The sequence below is a fragment of the Zeus faber genome (genome assembly GCF_960531495.2).
Source record: "Zeus faber genome assembly, chromosome: 10".
Classification (NCBI taxonomy): Eukaryota; Metazoa; Chordata; class Actinopteri; order Zeiformes; family Zeidae; genus Zeus; species Zeus faber.
In genome coordinates this window covers 16528217-16552020 of record NC_137199.1, presented here as the reverse complement: position 1 = coordinate 16552020, position 23804 = coordinate 16528217, and the positions used below count along the sequence as shown (strand labels likewise).

The following is a 23804-nucleotide window of genomic DNA, read 5'->3' as shown; positions in this document are numbered from 1 at the left end:
AAGTACTCTCTGTGAACAAAATGCTTAGGATTCCGACCGCTCTTCAACGCTCCGTTTCCAACGTTTTTTTCTACTCTCTGCACGAGCTGACGTCAGCTGGTCACTGATTTCTATATACGGCCACCTGCTCCATCCAGTCCGCTGTGCGTTTCTCCAAACAAAAACAATAAAAACTGTGTTTTTATTGTAGATGTATTTATTTTATTTTCCGACGTTTACATGAATGACATTTTTTTTTAATGAGGCCTTGTAGGTCTAATGTGAGTGAATTCAGCAAATAGATTGCTTATTTCTCGCCTTAAATTTCTTCGGAAACAGATTTTGGTGAACTGATAAGGTTAAATCAGTGAAGGTTTACCAAGTAAATACAACGGAGCCCGGAGTAAAGCTCAAACCCTATTGGCTCACAGAACCCGGAACTTGTGCTCAGACCCCATTGGCTCAGAACTAGAAGCTTGGCTGCTCAGTGACAATCAAAGCTACACACAATGAAAGTGCCCGTTTTGGAACAGTCCAGGTTTAGAGGCATGTCACAATGGCTAGAATGCATCATCTGAGTGGTATTTTTAACAAAAAAACTTCATAAACATGTTCTGGGGACTTCAGAGACCTATATTAATATGTGTAAAAAGGAGCATAATAGACCGTCTTTAACCCCTGCATCACAACTGTCTTTTGTCTGTGTATTTTTTTTTTTACTTTATCTATAAATATTATTGTAATAATAAATAGCGGTGACCGAGTTTGACTGTATTGAAGCCCGCTGAAAAGGTAATGTTTGAATGAAATTCTCAATATTACAGCTGTCAGGGAAAATACAGAATAGGACAGAATATGGATTAGGTTAAAAAAATTCTGAGTAATAAAAAAAATAATAATAATAATAATAATAATACTTTATATCTTTTGACGTTGTATTGACATGACACCAGGCTTCCGTTGCGTCCTTGGGGTGTCGAGCCCAGCCGTCTGCGCTAAGTGAGCATTAGCTAGCCTGCAGGTCCTCAATCTGCTGTTGTTTCAGAATTATCCACACAACATTAGTCAGGCGACACCGATGCATAAACACACAGCTATCTAATTAACACCCAACGCTGGCAGAGACTGTCTATGTCTGAGTGTTTTCACAGGGCGGCGGCGAGAGGTCAGACACATCAACGTTCTTACCAGAGAGAATTACAAATCCGAAAGGTCAATAAGACTGGACACGCAATGCGGTGGTTGATAAGGAGAGTTAACTGCTAATAAGATCCAACAGGTATGAACGGCGTCGGCATGCTGATGCCGTTCTGCCCGATAAGATATTCCCCGATCGATAAACGTCAGAGACTTTGAAGGTTTATTTTTAAAACATGTCATTTGTTTTGTTTTCCCTCCGTGACGAGTAGGGACTGGACGACACTGACAAAAGCAAATTTCAATATTCTTTGACGGATGCCCTATTGTAGATCATTTGATGATTTTTGGGGATGGCTGTTGGTGCTTTCATAAGATATTTACACACAAGAAATAATAGAGGAACAATCAATGGTAGTGTGGATATTATGACCAAGCAGGCAGAGGCACTGATTAGAACAGCTAGAACGGTCTATGAAGTTCCGAAAACTGCACAATTTTACTGTAATGCAGCATTGCAGACAACACTTTGATACTACCATACCACCACAACCAAAATCCCCGAAATCTAGTCCCTTGATCACCTTGATATTATATCGATATACCACCCAGCCCTAGTGTCGGGTATCTTGAAGGGTCTGTGGTCAAGATGAACACAGCAAAACAGAAATGTATTGAATGACACATATTTTGATATATGTCTTTATCATATTACAATCCTGACAGCTCTGGTCTGAGTGGAGACAAACCAGGAAACCGCCTTAAGTGTCTCTTGGCATTCTCTGACCACAGCGCTGCAAGACGTCGGCCTCAGATCTAACCGCAACCTCTTATCGCTGCTGATTCACCTCCCTGCCACCGTCACGGCCAGTAATACACTACAGCTGGTACGCAAAGGTGTTTAATGAGCCGTGGGCGGAAGTCCCGCTATAAATCCCGCAGAATAATCGCACAAGCAGGATAAGGTACTCTGATGTTTCCCTAATCGATTAGGGTTGGGGAAAAAAAGTGCCTATATCAAAAGGAAATGTTTAGAATCTACAATTGAATTTTATTTTTTTTTCATAGACAAAATATCAGCATAACCAGCGCAATATTTCCTTTTGTTTCAAATGTCCAACCGTTAACATCTCAAAATAAAGCAAATTAATTTTTTTTTATGAAAAATGGCAACTCCTACTGAAACTAATAACAGTCACAGGATTGCACAGATATACGTATTAGCTCTGTGATCATTAAAAAATGTAAACAATTTTTTATTTTTTTTTAAAGGTAACATGATATAGTTTCATAGAGTCCCATTTCACCTATTTTTGGAACTCACTGACAGTTTCATGATCTGACGGCGGGCGGTGAATAAATAATTTACGAAAGATAAAAATAACAAGCACACAATCAGAGGTCTTTTATTGCATCTGGAAATGTCTGCATTTGTGTTGTATTCGGCAACTCAGTCCAAAATAAATACTATCCGTTCATCTGTAAACAGTGATATTAATAATTTCAGTCACGATTGTGCAGATCTAAAAACAGACCCTGGCCAAAAGCTATGAACAAAAAGATCTTTTAACCCCGCCATTCAGGTCCAAGCTTGGGGAACAAAGCCGGCTGTCCAGCCAAATGAAAACGGACCCCGTCTCGTCCGAACAAAGACCTCAAAGAGGTGCGGGGCAATCATCACAAAGTTACGCAACATCACATAAAGATCAATTCATGAAAGCCCGACGCCCCCAAATCAAGAGGGCGAGGCAGGGTGGGGGAGAAAACGGGAAGCTCTTCAATCATGCAAGGGGAAAACAGTTTGTCTGCTTCCAGTTTTCTCCCGTCCGATTAACAAGAGGCAGGCCAAAGCCAAACGCTGGTGGAGAGGCACAAATGCAGCCCACCACCACGGGGGAGAAAAGGAAGACTCCGCCCGAGCTCCGCTGGGCTTCTCCATTCTGTGGCTGTGTGCATTCAGCGGCCGCCCCGTGACTTTACATCCATTTACACCCGTCCTCTCCCCCCGTCGCCGGCCTCAGTCAGGGGCATTTATAAAAATTCAATAATCAATCTCTTTGTAGTCTGGAGGGAATGATCAGTGAATGCTGCTTCGCGGTGTTCGCTGTGAGGTAATGTCGGCATTGCAATGCTACAACGGCTGCGGGTTGCTAGGGAACAGGGGAGAAACTCTTTCACGGCATTCAAACAGGGATAGATCCCTTTTTTTTTGTGGGGGGGGGGGGCTCAAGGACAGAGACACCCCCTTCTCTGCCAGTAAACAGACACAGGATTCAGTTAGTTGGAAATTGAAGGTGGTAGTGAATTGCTCTCTTGTCTAACTGAATTTCGGGTTCCACACTTTTAATCAATAGCACTTAATCAACACAGACGGGCGTACAACAAACAGGCACGACGCAGTGCGGAGGAGGAACGACATTTATACCTTTCAGCAAATGCTTTATAAGATACAGCCACCGTGTTTGGGCAATTAATAACCCCTTAAAACCCACTCATACCGTTTTAATAACCTGTGATAAAAAAGCGAATCCTCCCACAACAAGGGCCACATCTCCATAACTCCGGCGCAAATGGTGAACACAAACGAGCGATTCCCGGACAACAATGTTGGATGGCGTTGGCTTCCACACCAGCCCGACTGTTAACTCAGAGCGAGAGGACGCCGGCTGCTCTGTCTTTGTTTGCCAACTAGACCACACCGTAATGAATGCATTTCCAACAATTCAGTCACAATGGACCAGCATCTCTGTTAGGTGTAGCACACCTCTCACAGTGAAAGGGGTGGTGTGACTATCGCATTCTAAGTGTTTCATCTCAAAGAACATAATAGCCCCATTGTTTGAGAACTCTTTGAAAAAACAAAAAAGAACGTAAAATGTGCGAGAGGTGATGTATTTGGTTCACTGCCAAGTTCAAACAAAGGGCGCATATGATATCAGTAGGTCCGGGCGATATGGAACAATGTCTTTATAACAGGGAGTCTGTGTTCAAACATACTTGAAATATTATGTCGGAGGAGCCAAGTCAGCGATCAAAATGCCAACAGGAATGATGTCGTTGTGTATGTAGACTGCAAAAATGATGCATATGATGATGTCTTCAAGATGACAAACTTTTAAATACCATGTCTTTGAAAGATCGTCCGGTGCTAGAAAGTCATATCTAATAATCGATGACTCGTGAATGATGTATTTGAGCCACGTTGGAGACGAGAGCGTTCCCTCTGTGGAGAACTGGATAATCAATGTGATTGGAGCGTCGTCTTAAACCAGACATTAATATCCTGTGTATACGCCGTTGCTTTTTGTTGAAGGCCAGTTCAGTATTCATCAATGTCATTTGTTCGATCAAAGTACTTATAAGCTTTGTATTGATACTGGCCCTGCAATAGGCAATTATTTTCATAATACGCTTATCTGTTAGTTTCTTTGGAAATAAAATGACAGTAAAATAAGATAATTCAGTTACAAAATACCTATTCTTGCCTATATTTTATAAACTCTTTTCCCCCTACTTCTATTTGGTACCCCCACTCTATATTACCGTTTTGAGTCTTATTTTATTTTTATTTTATTGATATTATTCTATTCCCTAACTGCATTACATTTTAGGAATCAGTTAGTTTCAGTTAGTTAGCTAGGTAGAAACTAGGTTAGCCATAATGTCCGGTTTAGTAACTATTGTGCATAATCTCCGGGTGCGTTGCAAAGACATTTTACTGCATATACTGTATGTATGAAAGTATGTATATGTATGTGACGAATAAACCTCTTGAAACTTGAAATGGTAGTAAATGCTCATCGCATTCCGTCCAAACTAATGCAGATCTTTGAAACGCTTCACATGTTTATCCAGAAGTCCAAAACATAACCTTTATAACGTCTAACAAAGACAAGCGTCGTGAACTTGTAAACAGACGCCCATTGTGAATCTCTAATTTAATCCCGCCGATCGATTAACCGGTTGCTCGTTTGAGCCCTGGTGGGCGCCGGGTTGGTGAGTCCAGACCTCCTCGTCTCCAACGGGAGCTTCCTGTTTACAGAAAGGTCCTCCTGAACCGAGCCAAACCCTTTCACGTCGCTGGCCAAAAATAGTTGCGGAGCCCAGACGGACGGGGATCTCAGGCTGTATCCTGAGGATGTTTTACAAAAGAAACATGGCACGCCGTGTTGGTCGCCTGTAATCTCAAGGAATGAAGTCACAGACACTATTCCTCCCTGACAGCGCACACACCCCCATAGTCATCTTCGGAATTATTCTTTTTTTTTTTTTTTTCTGTATTGGGGGGGAAAAAAAGCCTGCATGGTTATATTTTCAGTAATACTAGCCTGGGATATAGAAAGCCATTCAGTGCAACACACATTGCTCTCCGCAATAAAAATTAACTTAACCGCCATTTATAAATCACAGAGTCATAACATTTATATAATTCTGTATAAATCTGTTTGGTGTGTGTAAAACTGCAGTTAGTGCGAGTTTTGCTAAACCTGTTATTCCCAGCTTGGCGACAGTAAAACGGTGGTGATGTTAACAGTTTTCGACAAGCAGAAGTTGGTTCCAACAGGCGGCCATTGTTTTGACCCCGCACTCTCTGGCTGGATTCAAAGCGCGCATGGAAGCGCGCATGAATGGCCGGCGTCTTTCCCTCCAATTATAATCAAATACAGTCTTGAGCTGGTGCGAGACAAAGTCCTCACACTCATCTTAATAAAAAATTAAAAATAAAAAAAATAAAAAAGGAAGAGGGAGGTGAGTGTCCGTCCACTGACGGGGGCTTACGGCAATTAAAGAATTATCCCATGAGTCATAGCTGAGAAATATTAGATGAAGCACACCTTAAGGAGACAGTGAAGGTCGACAGCGTATCTGGGTTAAGCCGCACACTCGCACAGAAAATCTCTCAGACGGGTTCGGCTGTTAAGGTCACACTGAGACTTCTCAACACAACGTGCATAATAATATCATGAGGGATGTTAGCTCAGTATGGAAATGAGCCCGTCGTGAATATTAACGTCAAGAAGACGGCCTCTCAAACAGCCAGCTTTAACTACAAGCCAGCCGCTTTAATCGCTGCGGATGGACAAACTATTTATCAAATCACTTATCCTATTATCTAATCAATTGATCATACTTGTTATGGCTTTGTAAAGATAACTCGTAATATTTTATTAGTTACCATCAGTTTGAAACCGCTTTACCTTATCTCGCAAATTTTCTTTTATCAGTGGATTCAATTAAGGATTCACAACTGGTGTCTGTTCCAGAGGGGAGGGACAACATATTCCGCAGGCAGGCAGTTTAAAAAGCGGCGTTGTCCCAAATGGCCAAACTACGGAGACAATTTAATGGGATCCCGTTTAGGTAACTGTGTGAGAATAGATAAGCAAATCTTTGTTTACCTCGACAGTACCGAACGTATCAGGTGGTATTCACCCAACAAAGCACTCCATAAACATAAAAGAATTGTAATTATCTCCAAACTAGGCTGTTTCTAAGCCATCAATCAATAGACTGGCCACCTTTCAGCCCTGGTTGTACACTCAGTGCTACTGGGCAACATGCAAATGAGCTGCTGAAAACTAGCTTAGGTTAATTAAGTTCGTTAGACGGTCAGGATTAGCCCTGGAATAGTCCCACGGCCGCACAATGACGCTTAATGTGACATGACCAAGCCTGACCGACAGGGACCAAAGATAGTTCCACAATCTGGGAAGAGCCGGCATGTGGAAGTGGAATTTGCATTGCAGTGAGATTACTGCAAGTTTTATTTATTTTTGGGACATTTAGTACCAAAATAATCAGCAATCAGAGTCAACTCAAATGCGCAATCAATTTCTCAGTATCACGTAAATATTTAATATGATATGCTTCTAATTGTATGTATTAGGTTATTAATATCAGTCATAAATGGCAATTTCCCATGTTTACAGAGCATTTCTTTATAAAACAACCATTGCACAATGTCATTGGGGAAGAATAATTTCACTCAAACTTTACATGCAAGGAAGCTCAATTTCAAAGCAGTGGAAGTCTGAGATATCTGAATCCTTACGTATAGACGTTCCTGTTCAAATTGGCTGAAATGATTTGTGAAGCTTCTCTGGTTCATATACGCATTCCACATTGTGTAGTCAATCATTCAGTGTTTATAAAAAAATAAATAAAAAAGAATTGATTGTCCAAAGAAAGCATCAGAAACCAGAGGCTGGGGTGTTACCATCACTCACATTAAGGTGCGCGTTAATACGGCTAATTTGGGTGATACAGCTGGAGTTTCACTACAACTCTCAAGGTATTCAGCGCTTTCTTCTCTACTGATGTCAACTATGCAATACAAGGAAGCAACACCACAGTATTATCTCCCAAATTAAATTTGCGAAATCACAGACATGCAAATGCAGGTCTAAGGAGATTGCACAACCCAGGAGCCCGACAATTGAACTGCCAGTGTGGCATTACGTAAACTCCTATTTTCAACACTTGGTCTTTGTTGCAGCAAAGCTACATACGCAAAAGTAATGAATAGCGATGGTGACAAGAATGATTAATGAAAGGGGTTTAAGTGCAGCAGGAATTGTATAAGTGGTACAGGAAGCCACGCGGGAAGGCATCTGGGAGCCGAGGGCTCCTTGAGGTCAACCAAGGCAAAAGTCAATTTGCTCGGTCAAGGTCCAAGGAGGCGGATGAGCTGATGCCTTTTTAAACGCCGTGCTTTGCTGTAAATCACACACTAAATGCACTGCCACCGGACGCTCTCAGGCCTGTTTTCCTTAAAGAGATGCCGGCTGAGCAGTCAAATGTCATTTCACCCAAGGTCGGTCAGCGTTGACCTGGTCACCAATATTATTTCAGGGGTTACGTCATGTCATCTCACAGGATAAGTGCTGCAGGTCAGAGGCCAACGCCCGTTTCCTCAGACCTGTACAGAAAAGTAAAAGGAATTAGCTTCCAGGGCCAGAGGAGCACTTTGGCTTAAGGGTACGAGGAGAGAGAGAGAGAGAGAGAGAGAGAGAGAGAGTCCCACTAATCTTGCCAGTTAGACAGCCTCGGCACCGAGCCACTCGAGGGACGTAATCGTAGGTTCGGTTGAGGCGGGCTAAGATAATCACAAACACCGCCCTCCCTCCAAAAAAAAAAAAAAGCAAGAAGCTGAGAGAAACTGTCAAAAATTCCAGAGCCAATCAGATCATCTTAGGGCCTTGGCAGCGAGCGGCCATTTTCCTGGACGGTCGGCGGCAAAGCGGAGGGGAACGTGACCAGCTGCGGGTCGGACGGCCCCTCGGGGGAACAATTACAACGATAAGGTTTCAGCGAGACGGACACCCCGCGCCTCTCGTCCGATCCAATCCACTGTACACAGGAAGTGGAACAAGGCCATCCAGCACGTCGGTTACTAAATCGGGAGGGAAAACGTATGTCGTACCTCGCCCCCTTTTCCTACTACGGTGCGGACGAGCCATAACATTCCCGCCAGTCGGCAGCATTGCAGGGCTGCTGCTGCTGCTGCCGTTTGCATGTTGGACAATAGCATCCATTAACAATGACAGCTGCTCTCACTCACGCTAGCACCGGGAAGGAGAGAGTTGTGAATCAGCTCTTTAAGCTGCAATTGTAAAGCAATTATCTGCACTCCAAACCGGGCTGACCATAAACCACTGGTGGCATACGACGTGATGAGCTGAATTAAGGCCAATGTCAATTCTGGCAACAAATACAAAAAAGATAAAAAATGCCCGCGAGTCAAAATTTAGTCTTGTGCTCGAGGGGTTTTCATGTAAAACAAAAATTTATTTAGTTTGTTTCGCTACTGAACTTGAACGAAGGATCAGAATTAATTTCCAATCTGCCAATTTCCACTAAATGTATAGCGTTCTTCAACATGAACCATGAATGGTTTGGTCAATGTAATGGATCTGTACCTTTAACTTTTCTCAGGTTGTTAACTGTATAACAGGACAAGACAAGGGTTCCCCTCAGCAAATCATTGTGCGACACAATATTAGAGATTGTATTATCGTGATATGTCGCAAAAATGGCCTGGAATAACCTTAAGGTCCTGAAAGGTATTTAAAAACACATGAAAACACATTGGCAGTGGACATTACAATGAAGCAGTTTGGCACAGATAATCGCTTGAGTATATTAGCAAAAGGGCTGCCAGTTGGCCAAATATTATATGATGTGCAAAGTCACATCACTATAAACAATATGAGATGCCTGTCAATTTGGCTACTGCATATGTGATGCATGTAGTTTTCTTAATTTACTTCACAGATGCACCAACATAAAATTAGCTTTTCGGTTGCTGTTAGCAAGGCACACTGACGGTCACTGCGGCATTTAGCTTTTTATTGTAGCAATGGGGAAATTAAACATTCACAGCCATGTTAAAATAGAGCACAGTGTGATCTGGTCTGATTGGTGGATACTGCGTCAGACTTCCTAATCCCATATACTGAGAAACAGCCAGAACACACACAGAAAGATCAACCCAAGAAGTACTGAACCAGCCAGAGCACAGCACCGCTCTGTTTGCATTCAATAAAGAGGAGGATTGGTTGGTTTCTCCATGCATACATTACTTTATTGTTTGCTTATAATCCTGACTCTGCATTCTCGAAAGCACCAGTATGATAAATGCAGGGCGGACAATAGCTAAGACTGCGAAGTTACTTAATTTACAACTGTAGTTTGTGTGAAACGAGTTGGAAAGAATGAGAAAAGAAATGAAAGAATGGTTGAGATTTTTCTGTGCCGCGTCAATCGTTTGGTCTTAAAATCAGAGAAAACCTTCAGACTAAGGCTAAACGCTGGCACTGCTGTTGTCCCATTCATGTGTAAACCCTCGAGGAATTACCATAGCCCCAAAATAACTTACGATACATTTATTTGTCAATATCATGCACCCAGCCCTGGTCCCGACCCTGTCGATGCAACGTAAATGAGCCAGAGCTCCATTGTCGGGAATTTGGTAAACAAGTATTAGCTGTGCGTTGGAGCGGCGGGGTGGGATTTAGGGCCGTCTAATCACATCAATTAATCAGCTCTCCATCTGAGCCACTTGTAGTCGCAACCAGCAGGAAGGATTAAAGAGCGCTGGCAGTGTATCAGATCCAAGCAGATGAAGTGTTTATTTAAAGAATCTATTTTTATTTTATTACATCGTTCATTCATTTCCCGTGGTGTAAAGTCGTATTTTCACCGGTTAAACTAAAGTGGTTTTTTTTTTCCTCCGTTGGAAACGCTGAGTTTAGAACAGATCTGCCTCGCTCAAAGAAAAAAAGAACCCACATTTAATCCTGTGTTATTAGATTTTCGGCTCAGCGACTCTGAACAGAAAAATGACTTGTTTCAATAAACTACTCATTTATCATTTTTTGGGATTCGGTGTCGTACTGGCTGTTATACTCGCTCAGCGGAGGGGGCCTCACTAACTACTATACATCTCCTCATATCACTGCATGGATGTTGTGCTTTAAAAAGACAGAACTCTGTCCCAAGAATTTAACTCACGAGCTGACCTTTAAGAGAGTATGATCAATTTTGTGCTTTTTTTTTTGTTTTATGTTTTGAATCCCAAAAACATTGTAGTCACTTTTTCCAAATGGTGATGTCATTTTGAAACGCAACCCTTCACTTAATGTCAGACAAAGCGAGCAGCTATGTAATTTAATAGCAGTCATGTAAATATTGCATGCGGGGACGGTTTATTCCCGGCATCTCGAGGCGAGTGGGTCTCGGGGCAAAGTTATGCAAAGAGTGCGGTTGCTTGGCGGTGCAGGGGTTTCGCTGCCATCCCCCGCCAGAGCCGGCGGTACTTGCGGGGCCTTGACGCCCGGGTTGTTCGTCTCAACATTTGAAATATCTCGTTGCAACGCGAACGTGACGGACCGAAACAGGCTACTGACAGTACAATGGATGCCACGTGCGGCCGCACAGACAAACATCCCAGAGACTCAGATGCAGGGCAGGAACAGCACAATGTTATTTCCACTGACATAGGCAAAAAAATATATAAAATAAAGAGTTTTAAGCGATAACTCTGATACGATGCAATTTTATCGTTCACATTTCTGAATGGCTTTGGAAATTGTAATAATGATACTTTGTTTAGAAGTTACACAATCATATTGCACTTAAATCAAATCCTATAATAGTCAAATATATTTAAATTTCTGTACTAAATAAATGAAATATCATTTCACAGAAACGACTGAATCGTTTCTGTGAAATATTTTGTAATGGACGTCAAACGACATACCAAAAAAAGGGCAGCAATTCTTAAATCAAATGTCAATATACTATAAAGCTGAACCCACTGACACAGGCCCCACTGCCTTACTGTACTGTGTGTAGCATACTGTACTGCAAATTTACCGTATCACTGCTCTGGGTTACTGCGTACTACGCTGTATTGCTGTTCTGTTCGGTGTTACTGTATTGCTGTGTCGTTCCCTTCTATTTTGTACCCCCACTTTGTATTCTCTTTTTGAGTCTTATTTGATTCTTATTTAATTTATATTATTCTATTTCATTAACTGCATTACGTTTGAGGAATCAGTTAGTTTCAGTTAGTTAGCTAGGTAGGAATTAGGTTAGCTATTATGTTCGGTTTAGTAACTATTATGCATAATCTCTGGGTACGTTGCAAAGACATTTCACTGCATATATGTAATAACGTATGAACGTATATGTATGTGACAAATAAACCTCTTGAAACTTGAACCTGTATTGATAAAGAATTGTATCGTCCGCCATCTCACCAATACTGGATTGAATCCAAACATTTGAATCAATCGAATCAAGATTTGAGCCCAATTCCCAGCCCGAACGCGCGCCACTATTTACAAGCAAATTCAACAATGCAATAGATGTCAATATCAAACTGAGTTTACCAATTCTGAAATCAAATCACAATCCTGAGTGATTCGGGATATGTAGTTCTCTACTTTGCACCACAGAGAACATGGCTGCAGACCAAAGCCTGCGATCTGGGAAGTCAGAGAGAAAACACGTCAAAAAGTCAAAAACACCAAGTCCTATCCGACAGCACGTCAGACGAGGGGCACAAACGCAGGAACAGTGTTGCCCGAGTGAACGGACCAGAAACTCAAATCAGCTTCAGCATATATACTGAGGTATACTGCAAAGTAAGCAGCTCATTGGCTGGAAGCATTGCAAGCAAACATTTGGGGATTTGGGAGAAATTCTCCCCCATCTCCGTGTAATTCAGACGTGGAAAGCGACTCCTGTTTGGAGCACAATCTGCTGCACGGAACATCCAGCTAACTGCATTTGCAAAAGTGGAAAAATTAAACCCGTACGACAGGACGAGCACGTAATTTATGCCCGTTTTAAAAAGAACTCCACAAAGAGAATTCAGCACTCAATTGATGTCGGCGATGATGTCACATTTAAACATAATGAGCGGATTGGTCTTGTGCTCATTCGATTTAGCTCCCAGCAGACTGAAAACAAAAACATCCTGCCCCCCTGCCCCCTCCCCATATCTGTCCCTCTCCGCTCTTCCCCAACACGCCTAAACAGGTGACTCGGTAATAACTTCAACGACCACTTTAAGGGACAAATAGTGAACCAGGTGTCTCCCAGAGGGACAGACAGAAACAACCGCAGTACTCCACCTCAGTGTGTCAGACCTAGTATTGGCTGGAACTGGTTGATATAAAATGCATACAGAAGCACTATACCACTTGCAAACTCATGGCTGTGACAAGTATTATGACAATTCATATGTGTATATTTTTCTGCAATTGATTTTCTATGAAGAAAAGGGCCCGCTACAGTATTGCGAGCATACATCATGTGACAACAATAAAAGAAAATCTCCACAACAGCTGAAACACGACAGGCCCTAACATGTATTGTCTCTACTGGCCATCAATCAATACCGAGCAGACACAATTCTCAATTTTAGGCCTGCTGCAACACGGGGCCTGCTCCGCCGAGGGACCTGCTCCGCCGAGGGACCTGCTCCGCGCGGGATGAATAGGCTTCCACGCAATGTACGGCCGCCACGGGGCCCGCTCCGCCACGGGGCCCGCTCCGCCACGGGGCCCGCTCCGCCACGGGGCCCGCTCCGCCACGGGGCCCGCTCCGCCACGGGGCCCGCTCCGCCACGGGGCCCGCTCCGCCACGGGGCCCGCTCCGCCACGGGGCCCGCTCCGCCACGGGGCCCGCTCCCCCATGATTCCTGCTCTGCCAGGACTCCCGCTCCACTGTGGGGGCCTACTGTGCCACGGGGCCTGCTCCATCGTGGGGTCTGATCCGCTGTGAGGGCCAGCCGCAGAGCTACTGTGTGGGCATATTTCACTGGTAAACTTGGTGCCCCCCCCAAAATCCTCCCCTGTATTTAAAGTGGAATGAACGCGTCACTGTGAGCGCTCTGTGTGTAACCACCACAGTCAGCGCTGGGCCACCACGCTCTACACAAGAATATCGGGTGACATCACTTCCAGTTCGACAGGGCTCACAGGACGCAGGGGCCACAACGGGTGGCACACCGCTTTAGAGAATGGACCAGATCTTCAAAAAAAAAAAAAAAAAAAAAAAGTCATTGCCCTGGGAAAAAAAGAAAAAAGGAAAGGCACTACACTCTTTTCTCTTTCCAGACGGAAACTTTCCACTGGGGCCCTTCATCGCTGCAGTGTCCGTTAATAGACCCTCACACGCCTCAGAACGGAGACAAGAATAGGTTAGAGGTTGTAAAGCAACAGCCAGTTAGAGGAAACAAACACAACACAGTTTAGTGCGGTGTGTGTGTGTGTGTGTGTGTGTGTGTGTGTGTGTGTGTGTGTGTGTGGCTAGGCCATGCTTCCTTCCCGTCAGAGTGAACATGGCATCCTTTTCCTGTTTCGACAGGAAGTGGACGTGCTTGCTGTCAACAGTGCCACAACCAACAGGATCCGCTTCCTGTGCAGGCCGACTGTGGAGCACAGGTATAGACACATCGAACCAACATGTGAAACCTAGTACCCATCCGACACACAACCGCACAGCTTTCTCTCTCAAAACAAGGACAAAATAGCCCATTGGATGTTGAAGTGTACTGACACAACTACACCGAATGCCACATGACTTCATTGTAATTATGGTAGACGTACAACTCAAAAGCCCCATATTGTCAATGTATTGATATCAAACTCAAAATGATAATTTTATTTGATAGATCCTCCAATTAGATAACCCCATCTACACTCCCCATCAGACCAGACTGATCAACATTCACATTTCAGCCACAGAACCAGTTTTAGTTCAAGACTGCTGTGTTATTGGCTTTGGGTAACCGTGATGACTCCGGGTGTATAGACCAAAAAATAAGAATAATAAATAAAAGTCATTCAAATAACAAATGGAAGCTATTCATTTTTCGGCTTTGACTTGAACCGTGCTCAGATCAAACTTGAACCGCCCTGCTGTCGAACTCATCCCTCAGTACTCCCTTCACATGTACTGCACAATACTGCTCTCCCATCAACTATAACGAACCTGTATTGGGAACTCAGGCTAAGATAAAATGAGACGTAATTAAAGTAAAAAAATCGATAATGTCACAAACGTCTTTGTTTTTGGAGGGGAAATACCTTCAAATACATTACACTAATGACAAAATCTGCCCCTTGACTCACCACGTAACAGAAAGAAAATAAATGTAAAAGGAATCACAACAAGCCCTTCAAGCCGTTATCTCTAGATAACAGACATTGGAAGCAATTCTGAATGGACTTTTAGGTGTATGAAGGTTTTCTAAATTCTTTTCCAAGGGTACATTTTGACCTCACTTAAACGACCATGTGACGCACTGCTGCAGCTCCCTGGGAAGCGGGGAGGTGCAGCTGGGTGTCCGAGTGGCAGGGTCAGCGCTGGGGAGGGGCGTGCTGGTGGCCTCTGCCTTTCGCCACCTGGCCAAACGAGACGTCAAGTGATGGCGCTCCGCTGTGCGGCGCCACGGCTTGCACAAACAACTAAGAGGCCGAGGGGTCAGACAACGCCAAGGGCTCGATCCCCGCAACCCGAGGCGGCCGTGTCAATCAGAGCGTCCTCTCAAAGTGCCCGCCGACCAGTTCCCTCATTACGAGTCACTCTGGGTGAAGCTGTACGCAGGTGAACGTTGTGCAGAGCAGACTGCTCAACAACAATAAGAAGAAGAAGAAGAAGAAGACCTTCATACTTAAAGAGAAAATAAGACAATGGGGATATATCATAGGGCTATTCGATGAAAATATTGTCAGTCTGATATATTGGTTTTGATAATATAAGCATATATATTTGAAACATATTTTTATGATGTTTAATATTTTTATTATATCGGTGGAAAAATAGGACAGACAGAAATTGTAGACAGAAAGTTGTTTTTAAATACAAAAAAACAATAAAGGAAAGAACAAAATACCCTTTTTATCAATTTAAATTAGTCAGTATGGTAAATAATTATATTTGAAGAAAAGGTAGTAATTATTAAAAAAAAAAAAAAGGTTATTGTTTGACATAATATTACGATATAGTTAAAAGTTGTCCTTTTAGGCTGCATTACAGTATTGTAAGTCATACAATCTGAACTTCGTAGACTGTTCGAATCAGCATCTCCGTCTGCTTGTTCATAATATTAACGCTACGAATTAATGCTTTTCAATATATTTATTTTGCGTCAATATTGTGTATTTACACTGATATCTGATTAAGTTCATATCTTCCAGCCCTATGATATCATTACCATAATTTACTGTGATGAGCTGATATAATCCTATTTGATTTGGCAAGTACCGCCCAGATAACGTGCTGGGGCCACAGCGGAGCAGCTCAGGTATTTAACAGCCCACGTGACAACAGAGAGGGGCCCCGGGGTCACATGAAGCTCGGTCTCCAGAGAGAAAGGACGGCCCGGCCGTTAGCTAATCCCCGCAAAGAGCGCCTGCCAACTCCGTTCAAATAAACAGCCTCACCTGACAGCTAGACACCTCCAAGGAAAGGTTCTGCGAGGTGCTGATATCCAAAAACAACCTAAGGTAGAGCAGCGTGCGGTTGTGGTCATTATGACAGGCAGGGTTAGAAAAGAATCAGGAAACAGGTGATTGGCGGTTTTTGAGCTGGAAAATCTGTTGAAGTCGGACATATTTAAATCTCTCCGGTCATGGTGTCCGGTGAAAATAATTCCCTCTAAGCACAATTTGAATCAACGACGGCGATAAAACGTAATCGCCGCCATATTTGTTTCCTCAGTGTCGGAATTAAAAGAGTGTCAATCATTTTGGTAAAAGATTCAGCAGATCTGTTCATTTCGGCACTCGGCAAGTTGCAACGGAAAGCCAATCAGTTTGGACGATCTAAAGCTGACCTTTCACCTCTGACCAACCAAGTTTGTCGATATAGAACAAAGCCCCGCCCCCTCCCTTGTGGACCGGTTGTGCTTGTAAACCCAGTAAACACAGAGCAGCGTCTCGAACTCTGAGGAGAAACAGAAAGATGATGTGTCGTGGGGACACATACATATATAGTTTGGTGGGGATTTTTTTGATATTTTACTTTCGACCCAAAGCAGATGGTCAATATCCATTGTGTGAAATATGTCGACGAGACGTCCAGACGAAGACGGGCAACACCAGAAAACTTTATCATTTATTTAGACCTGCTTGACATATTTGTTTTGTATTATTATCATAATTTTATTTTAGTGAAATGTCAATTAAAGCGGCTGCACTTGCTACTTATTGTTCACAAACGGAAATTATTTGATTTGAAGTCGTAAAATCGATTCATTTATAAAGCGGTGTTGACTGGCGGGATTTATTTATGCAAATGAGCAGCGCTAAGCACCGGGCAACAGCCAACAGGAGGGAAGATAGGCTCTCAATGGCGCTGATCCACAGAAATTGGACGCTCGGACCACTGCATTGTTCCTATTATTTTAAATGAGAAACGTCACTTAAACTATCGATAAAATAAAGAACACGTAATTTTATGCTTGCCCAACCAGGACAATTCTTTATTGTAAGTAACGGATGGCAAGATTATTGACGTCATTTATTTTTGAAGAGGTTCTTTATTTTGCCAAGTAAACAAACTACCATTTTAATAAAAACACGGCACCATCTATCTATATTATGTATATTAAACACGGATGGGAGAGAGGTTTGAAATGTTTGGCCCGCCCAGAACAGCCGGTCGATTTTGGGCCAACGCGCCAGGGGCCCAGAAGCCCTGGCGGTGTGACCCCAGCATCAGGGGTGCCAAGGCGTTGTCATGGCGGCAGTGGCCAGTAAAAGCCAAATTCATGCCCTTTTTGTACCAGCGGGGTACAAATTTGTCACCAGAGGTACAAGTTTGCACGCCACGGAGGAAATGATTGATATATTATTATAATTTTAGAGAGTGTTGGGGTCTGACAACCCACCGTACCCCTTCAAGGTTCAATGCTGACGCCTATTTTGTATGAGCGTCGATGGAAAAGGCCAGGAAGTTTATCATGTGCACTGTGAACGGGCTCCACGGCCCAAATCGTGTCGTGCCGCTCCAGCGCGCCAGACTACCCAGTGGAAAATGTACGGCTGGTGTCAGGGGCTGCTGATGGACTAATGACAACATCCCGCTTGGGCGACCAATTAGTGGTCGTGAGGAAAAGAGAGAAATACGATGCCCACGGTTATTTCTCAGTAGTCGTTTTTCAACCAATCGTGAAATAAAAGCCTCTTAACGCATTCCAACGGTTTGGAAATCAACACTACAAGCGGGCCTGTGCCGGGGTGGTTACACCACAGAGGAATGGGGGGCGGGTTTGTTTTGAAGGCCCAGTGTTTTGGAGGTTTGGGGTCTGATAGGGGATCCTAAAAAAAGGGGGAATCCAGGTCTATCTCACCCAGAACCAACAGCAATATCACCCTAGTGTGTCCAGTACAGTGACATGGACAGGCTGCATGCCAACTGTGTTAGCGGAATACATGGCTGCAAAGGGGATCCGCTAGCCTAGCTCCTGTGAAATTACGATAATACACCTTCCAGCAACTCATGCCGTGTTCGCGCAATGCAGGGCTTCCGAGGGGATCAACTAGCTCAGCTCCTGTGAATTAAGGATAACAGACCTTCCGCCAACTCGTGCTAACTCTCTTAGCTCAATGCATGGCTGCAAAGGGGATCAGCTAGCCTAGCTCCTGCGGAATTAGGACGATACACCTTCCAGCAACTCGTGCTAAACGTGTTAGCTCAATGCATGGCTGCAAAGGGGATCAACTAGCCTAGCTCCTGTGAAATAAGGATAATACACCCTCCGGCAACTCGTGCTAAACGTGTTAGCTCAATGCATGGCTGCAAAGGGGAGCAACTAGCCTAGCTCCTGTGAAATAAGGATAATACACCTTCCGGCAACTCGTGCTAAATGTGTTAGCTCAATGCATGGCTGGAGAGGGGATCAACTAGCCTAGCTCCGGTGAAATCTCCCCCAAAAGAGCTGGAGTACCCCCGGACGGGGCCAAGCTGCATGGCAACACTCACATAAACAACACCGCGATGTGGGGAAGGGGACCGAGAAAGGTTTTTGGCAGTGAAAAGGCACACGGCTACGGGGTCGGGGGCGACAATGCCGGAGCTTATAAAGCGATTGTCCCGACCTGTTGCGTCCTCTCCGCCGGGTTCATCATCACAGCTTGCCGAAAGCTGTGGTCCACATAGGACGCCATTGTTGTGGAGCGCGGAGAGTTCGGGGCCAAACCAAAAACGGGTCGAATTCCTTATTTCAGCCGCCGCGTTCCCGGGAACATCCGCGGAGGGTCTTCAGGCGGAGGAATGAGTCCCCCTCCCCGGGTCCGCGCTCCTCTTTCTTCCCGGTTCAGAGTCGCCCCGGCGGGGGGGGGGGAGGCTTGTGTCGGGTGAGCCGGGGCCGAGCCGGGGCCGAGCCCGAGCCGGGGCCGGGGCGGAGCGGGTCGGGTCCCCAAGCGGGCCGCCTCCGGTCCACACACACACACACACGGGTTGGGGTCGGAGCTCCTCCGCGGACGGGGGACCGGCGGGGGTTGTTTAGGGCGGGCGCCGGGGGGGGGGGGGTTACGGGGGTTCGTGGGTTAGGGTGAGTAGACTCCACCGCCGGAGCCTCCGTGCTCAGCCATCCCCGCGATGGGAAGCCCCGTCCGGGTTCCAAGCGAAGTTATCCGGACGCGGCGGGAGACGGTCCGGGGTAGGCCATGCCGCGCGGGGGTTGTTATTTTTGGAGGGTTTTGTCGGTGTTTTCCTCTTCCAGGGTGTGGGAGCGGGGGGCCGGCCGTGTCGCCGTGGTGCCGCCGAGTGTCTCCACCACGGACGCCGACCCGGGGGGAGGCTGTCGGGGGGTGGAGCCGGAGGACAAAGCGCGGCGGAAGAGGGTGGTGGTTCGGCCCCATCTAGTGGCCGGGCGGGGGAATGACACCCGCGGGAGACGGGGGGCCGTGCCAAAAAGTGATCGTCCGTCAGAAAGTGAGTGTCAGAAACTGATTGCCAAAAAGTGATTTCAACATCTGCCTTGTCCCCGAAGCCTTATTTATGCCTCAAAATTAGTTTATTTCCCTCTTGATGGTTATATCTATATAAACATGTATGTATATATGTTGTATTTGACATATTAGAAGGCCAACACAATTCATAAAATGCAGTTTTCCCCTTGCCAAAAAGTGATTGTAACGTCTACCTTGTCCCTGAAACGTTATTTATGCCTTAAAATGACTTGATTCCACTTCTGATGGTTATATTGGACATATTACAGCCCATCCATTCCTTTATACCAGTTGGAATACATTCAAAAGACCAATACAACTCATAAAATGCAGTTTTGCACTTGTCTAACCATAAAATTCAGTTTTGCACTTGCCAAAAATGATTGCAGCCTGTACCTTGTCATCAAAAGGTTAATTATGCCTCAAAATGACTTGGTTTCATTCATGAGGGTTATATTTTAACGAATGCAGCCCGCTCAGTCCTTTTTACCTGTTGAAATACATTTGAGGGGCCAAAGCCAGTCATATGTCATTTTCCCCTTGCCAACAAGGGATTGCAGCTCCGACCTTGTGACCGAAAGGTTGTTTCTGCCTCAAAATGACTTGATTTCACTCTTGATGGTTATATTTGACAGATAAGGGCCCATCCATTCCTTTATACCGGTTGAAAAACATTTAAAGGGCCAATTCAACTCATAAATGCAATTGTGCACTCCCCAAACCATAAAATGCAGTTGTTCATTTCCATTTGCCAAAACTGAACGACTGCAGCTCCGACCATGTGACTGAAAGGTTGTCTCTGCCTCAAAATGACTTGGTTTCATTCATGAGGGTTATATTTTAATGATTATAACCCACCCAGCCGGCGGCAATCCCTTTTTGGCGAACGATCACCTTTTGGCGCGACACCGGTGCTGTAGGTCATAGATGTGTCTATGAACGAGCATGAGACAGGTTCGTCCCATTTAAAAAATGCACTCTGCGTGTGATACAGTCTTGAGGCCTTTCTTCATCAAAACAATCAAAGCATTTTGTTCCATTCCGTTCAACTATTTCAACAACTAAATAACAGAAGAAAATCACACCAGGAAATAACCACAGGATATTCTAGATTTTTATCCCGTTAATTACTGTATTATAATTATTGTAATTACTATAATTATTATAATTGCTATTTTTTATATGTGCTGCTGTAATCCCGCAATCTGTTTCCGGGAGTGTCTGTCCATCCGTCTGTCTGTCTGTCTGTCTGTCTGTCTGTCTGTCTATCTACAGTATCTATCTATCTATCTATCTATCTATCTATCTATCTATCTATCTATCTATCTATCTATCTATCTATCTAATCAATAAGGTCACTAGCAGAAACCATGTTCAACTCTGTGTTAAACTCTGTGATGTGACAAAAAAGCAAACACAGGTCGTCATGGCAACAGTGGCTGCCATGACGACCGGCTCTGCCCCCCCCCGGCGGCCATAGGGCTCAGGTTAGCACCCCAGGTGTGTCCTGTCACCTGTCGAGCCCTCCGGCCTCCAGATAATCCCAAATCAAGCGATAAGAGCTCGTAATGAGGCGCGGGGACGAAGCCAAGGCGGCGCCGGGCCAGAGGATCTTCTTCACAGGTGAGACAGGAGGGTGGGTCGGGTGGAGGCTTCCTCCATATGAGGGCTTTCAGCGTCTGTTTTGTGTTTCTGTAGTTTGATTTTGTTGTTTTTATTTAAGTTTGTTAACCATCATGTTGGTCAGGAGACATGGATCTGTGTGGAATTTAGTTGATATAGATCTGAAATTAGACTATTTTGAAAACAGTTGCACGTTTCCACACATATTTCTACTTTTTCTCAGTGGCCTTTTTGTCTTTTGCACATTTTATAACATAGAACCTCTTAACCTTCTCAATACTTGTCTGTGGATTTGTATGATGCATTTATCTATCATCTATCTATCTATGTATCTATCTATCTATCTATCTGGGAGTGTCTGTCTGTCTATCTATCTATCTATCTATCTATCTATCTATCTATCTATCTATCTATCTATCTATCTATCTATCTATCTGTCTGTCTGTCTGTCTGTCTGCCTGCTCCCCTGTCTCCCTGCCCCCCTGTCTGTCTGTCTGTCTGTCTGCCCGCCCGCCTGCCCCGCTGTCTGTCTGTCTGTCTGTCTGTCTCTCTATTTACAGATTCTCAACAATAATCCCATTAGATAACAGTTTATGCATCTGTCCGACGTCCCATCAAACTCTCTAATAAGAGTATTCACAGTCTGGTTCTTCACCTGAACCACCACCTCTCGCACCTCCTCTGGCTCTGACCAGGCCCAGATGGAGTCGGCGACTACCGACCGAGATCTAATTATTTCCCCCGGTACGTTGGCACGGGCCCCACGTCGCCCGAGGCCACGGGGGACCTGGCCTACCTCTTCCGGGCGGCACCGGGGGCCCCGGCCCCGCTGCCCAAGAACAGCTACATGGGAGGGATCGGCTGGGGCTGGCGCTACAACCAGCTGCTGAACAGCGGGGCCCTGCACAGCGATATGCAAATCAAGGTAGGATCCTCCCCGAGCAGAGCGACACTAATGGGATGGTTTAGCTAATGGAGAGGGAGGAGGGACGGGCTTGGTGTGAGGCAAATTAACATTTTATCTCAAACGTTATGACACAAAAGACACGACAGGCCGCCTCGACTCAACCTTAAAATAAAAACACTGCCATTGGGTTACACCCAGAGCCTAACATTTCCCTTCAACGTTCCCTCGGAAAGTCGTTCCTTTTCATATCGAGGATCCTCGATTAGATCTGCATCGAGGCCGCGGACCCTGTTTGGTGGGATCATTTTCGTGGGATCCCAATCGGAGAAGATCGTTATTGTTATTGCACGATTTCATCCAAAGGGCCACACCTGTCTATCAGAGAAGCTGTGATCAAAACAGTCCCCATAATTGTGGATTTGACCTGTCATCTTTTTGCTGGGGATCCCGTGGAACCTCTTGAAGGACCCCTGGGGGTCCCCGAACCCCACATTGAGAACCACGGCTGTGGGAGGAATACTTGATAGGATACAGTACATATCCCGAGGAGAGATGTTCCCCGAGAGAGTTATTTCAGGAGAGGATGAAAGGAATGCCACTTGGGTGCACAAAAGTGGATAAAAAACAATAATCTGTATATTTAATATATTTTCGAAAACAACTTTTAAATAATATACATTTTCAAATGGCTGCTGTTTACTTTCATGTCATGTATATAGTCACCAGAGTTGCATCCCAAATATTACAGAATAAAAGATGTATTACCATGACAATTTCACACAGCATATCAATGAAACATAAAAACAAATTAAATTTGGTGAGTTGTTTGTGTGTCTCAGTTTTGCTCCGGTAATGGCTTATATAAATAAGGCTTTTTTTGTTAGTTGTTTTTTTTGCCTGAGGTGGGAAAATATAAAATGCCAAAAAAAATCCATCCTTCATTGATTCTTTGTGATTAAAAATTCAGAAAATAGAAAGGCTAAACGGCGCCCATGTCACGGAATGACTCAGGAGGTTATTTCATAGGAGAGATATTCCAGAAAATGGAAATGTTGCCAGAACTAGGATTGATACCGTATATGGTGTAAACCTACATAACGTAAGTTTTTGCTCCATGATAAATGCATTGAGCAAACAGATTAAATGTGTTACTCGTACTTCTATGTTGTTATAATTATCAAATCCAAATTGTTGCTCTAGATCCTGCCTCAGAACTAAATGTGCTCAAAATTGGTTTTGGCAGAAAATCGACGTTGGGGAGGCACTAGAGGAGAGTGTGAACCAGGTGTTCCACAACACGCAGTAAGTAAGACAACATTTCTCAGAACCTTCCTCCACCCAGGCCACCGGTGGAAAGTATTCTCAAGTCAAGTGCCATATTTGAGTAAAATACTGAGGTATTTGTACTTTACTTGAGTAGTTCAGTAATCCAGGAAACTTTTAACTTTTTGTCCATGACATTTAAAGCCAAATATCTTGTTTTTTACTTTGCTATATCATGTATCTGTTTCGCCTGCAAGGTTTTGCCATTTTTTAACCCTGGTTCCCATAATTTATATTACTGTTCAGCGCAACGACTAGAGCTGCAGCGATAAGTCGATTAACGGATTAGTTGCCAATTACTAAATTAAGCTGCAACAATTTTGATAATCGATTAATAGTTTGGAGTCATTTTTTAGGACGAA

At 44.3% G+C, this 23804-nt stretch overlaps 1 protein-coding gene across 1 annotated transcript in view; it reads right to left on the bottom strand.

Annotated features, from left to right (window-relative positions):
- rapgef2b (Rap guanine nucleotide exchange factor 2b) overlaps positions 1-18817 on the bottom strand; it is a 124906-nt gene extending 106089 nt beyond the window's left edge. Inside the window, exon 1 of the mRNA XM_080008289.1 lies at positions 18735-18817. Within this exon, the coding sequence (XP_079864415.1) occupies positions 18735-18803 (69 nt within the window). The 5' untranslated portion in view covers positions 18804-18817. The remainder of the gene's footprint in view (positions 1-18734) is intronic.
- Positions 18818-23804: the final 4987 nt, after the last annotated feature.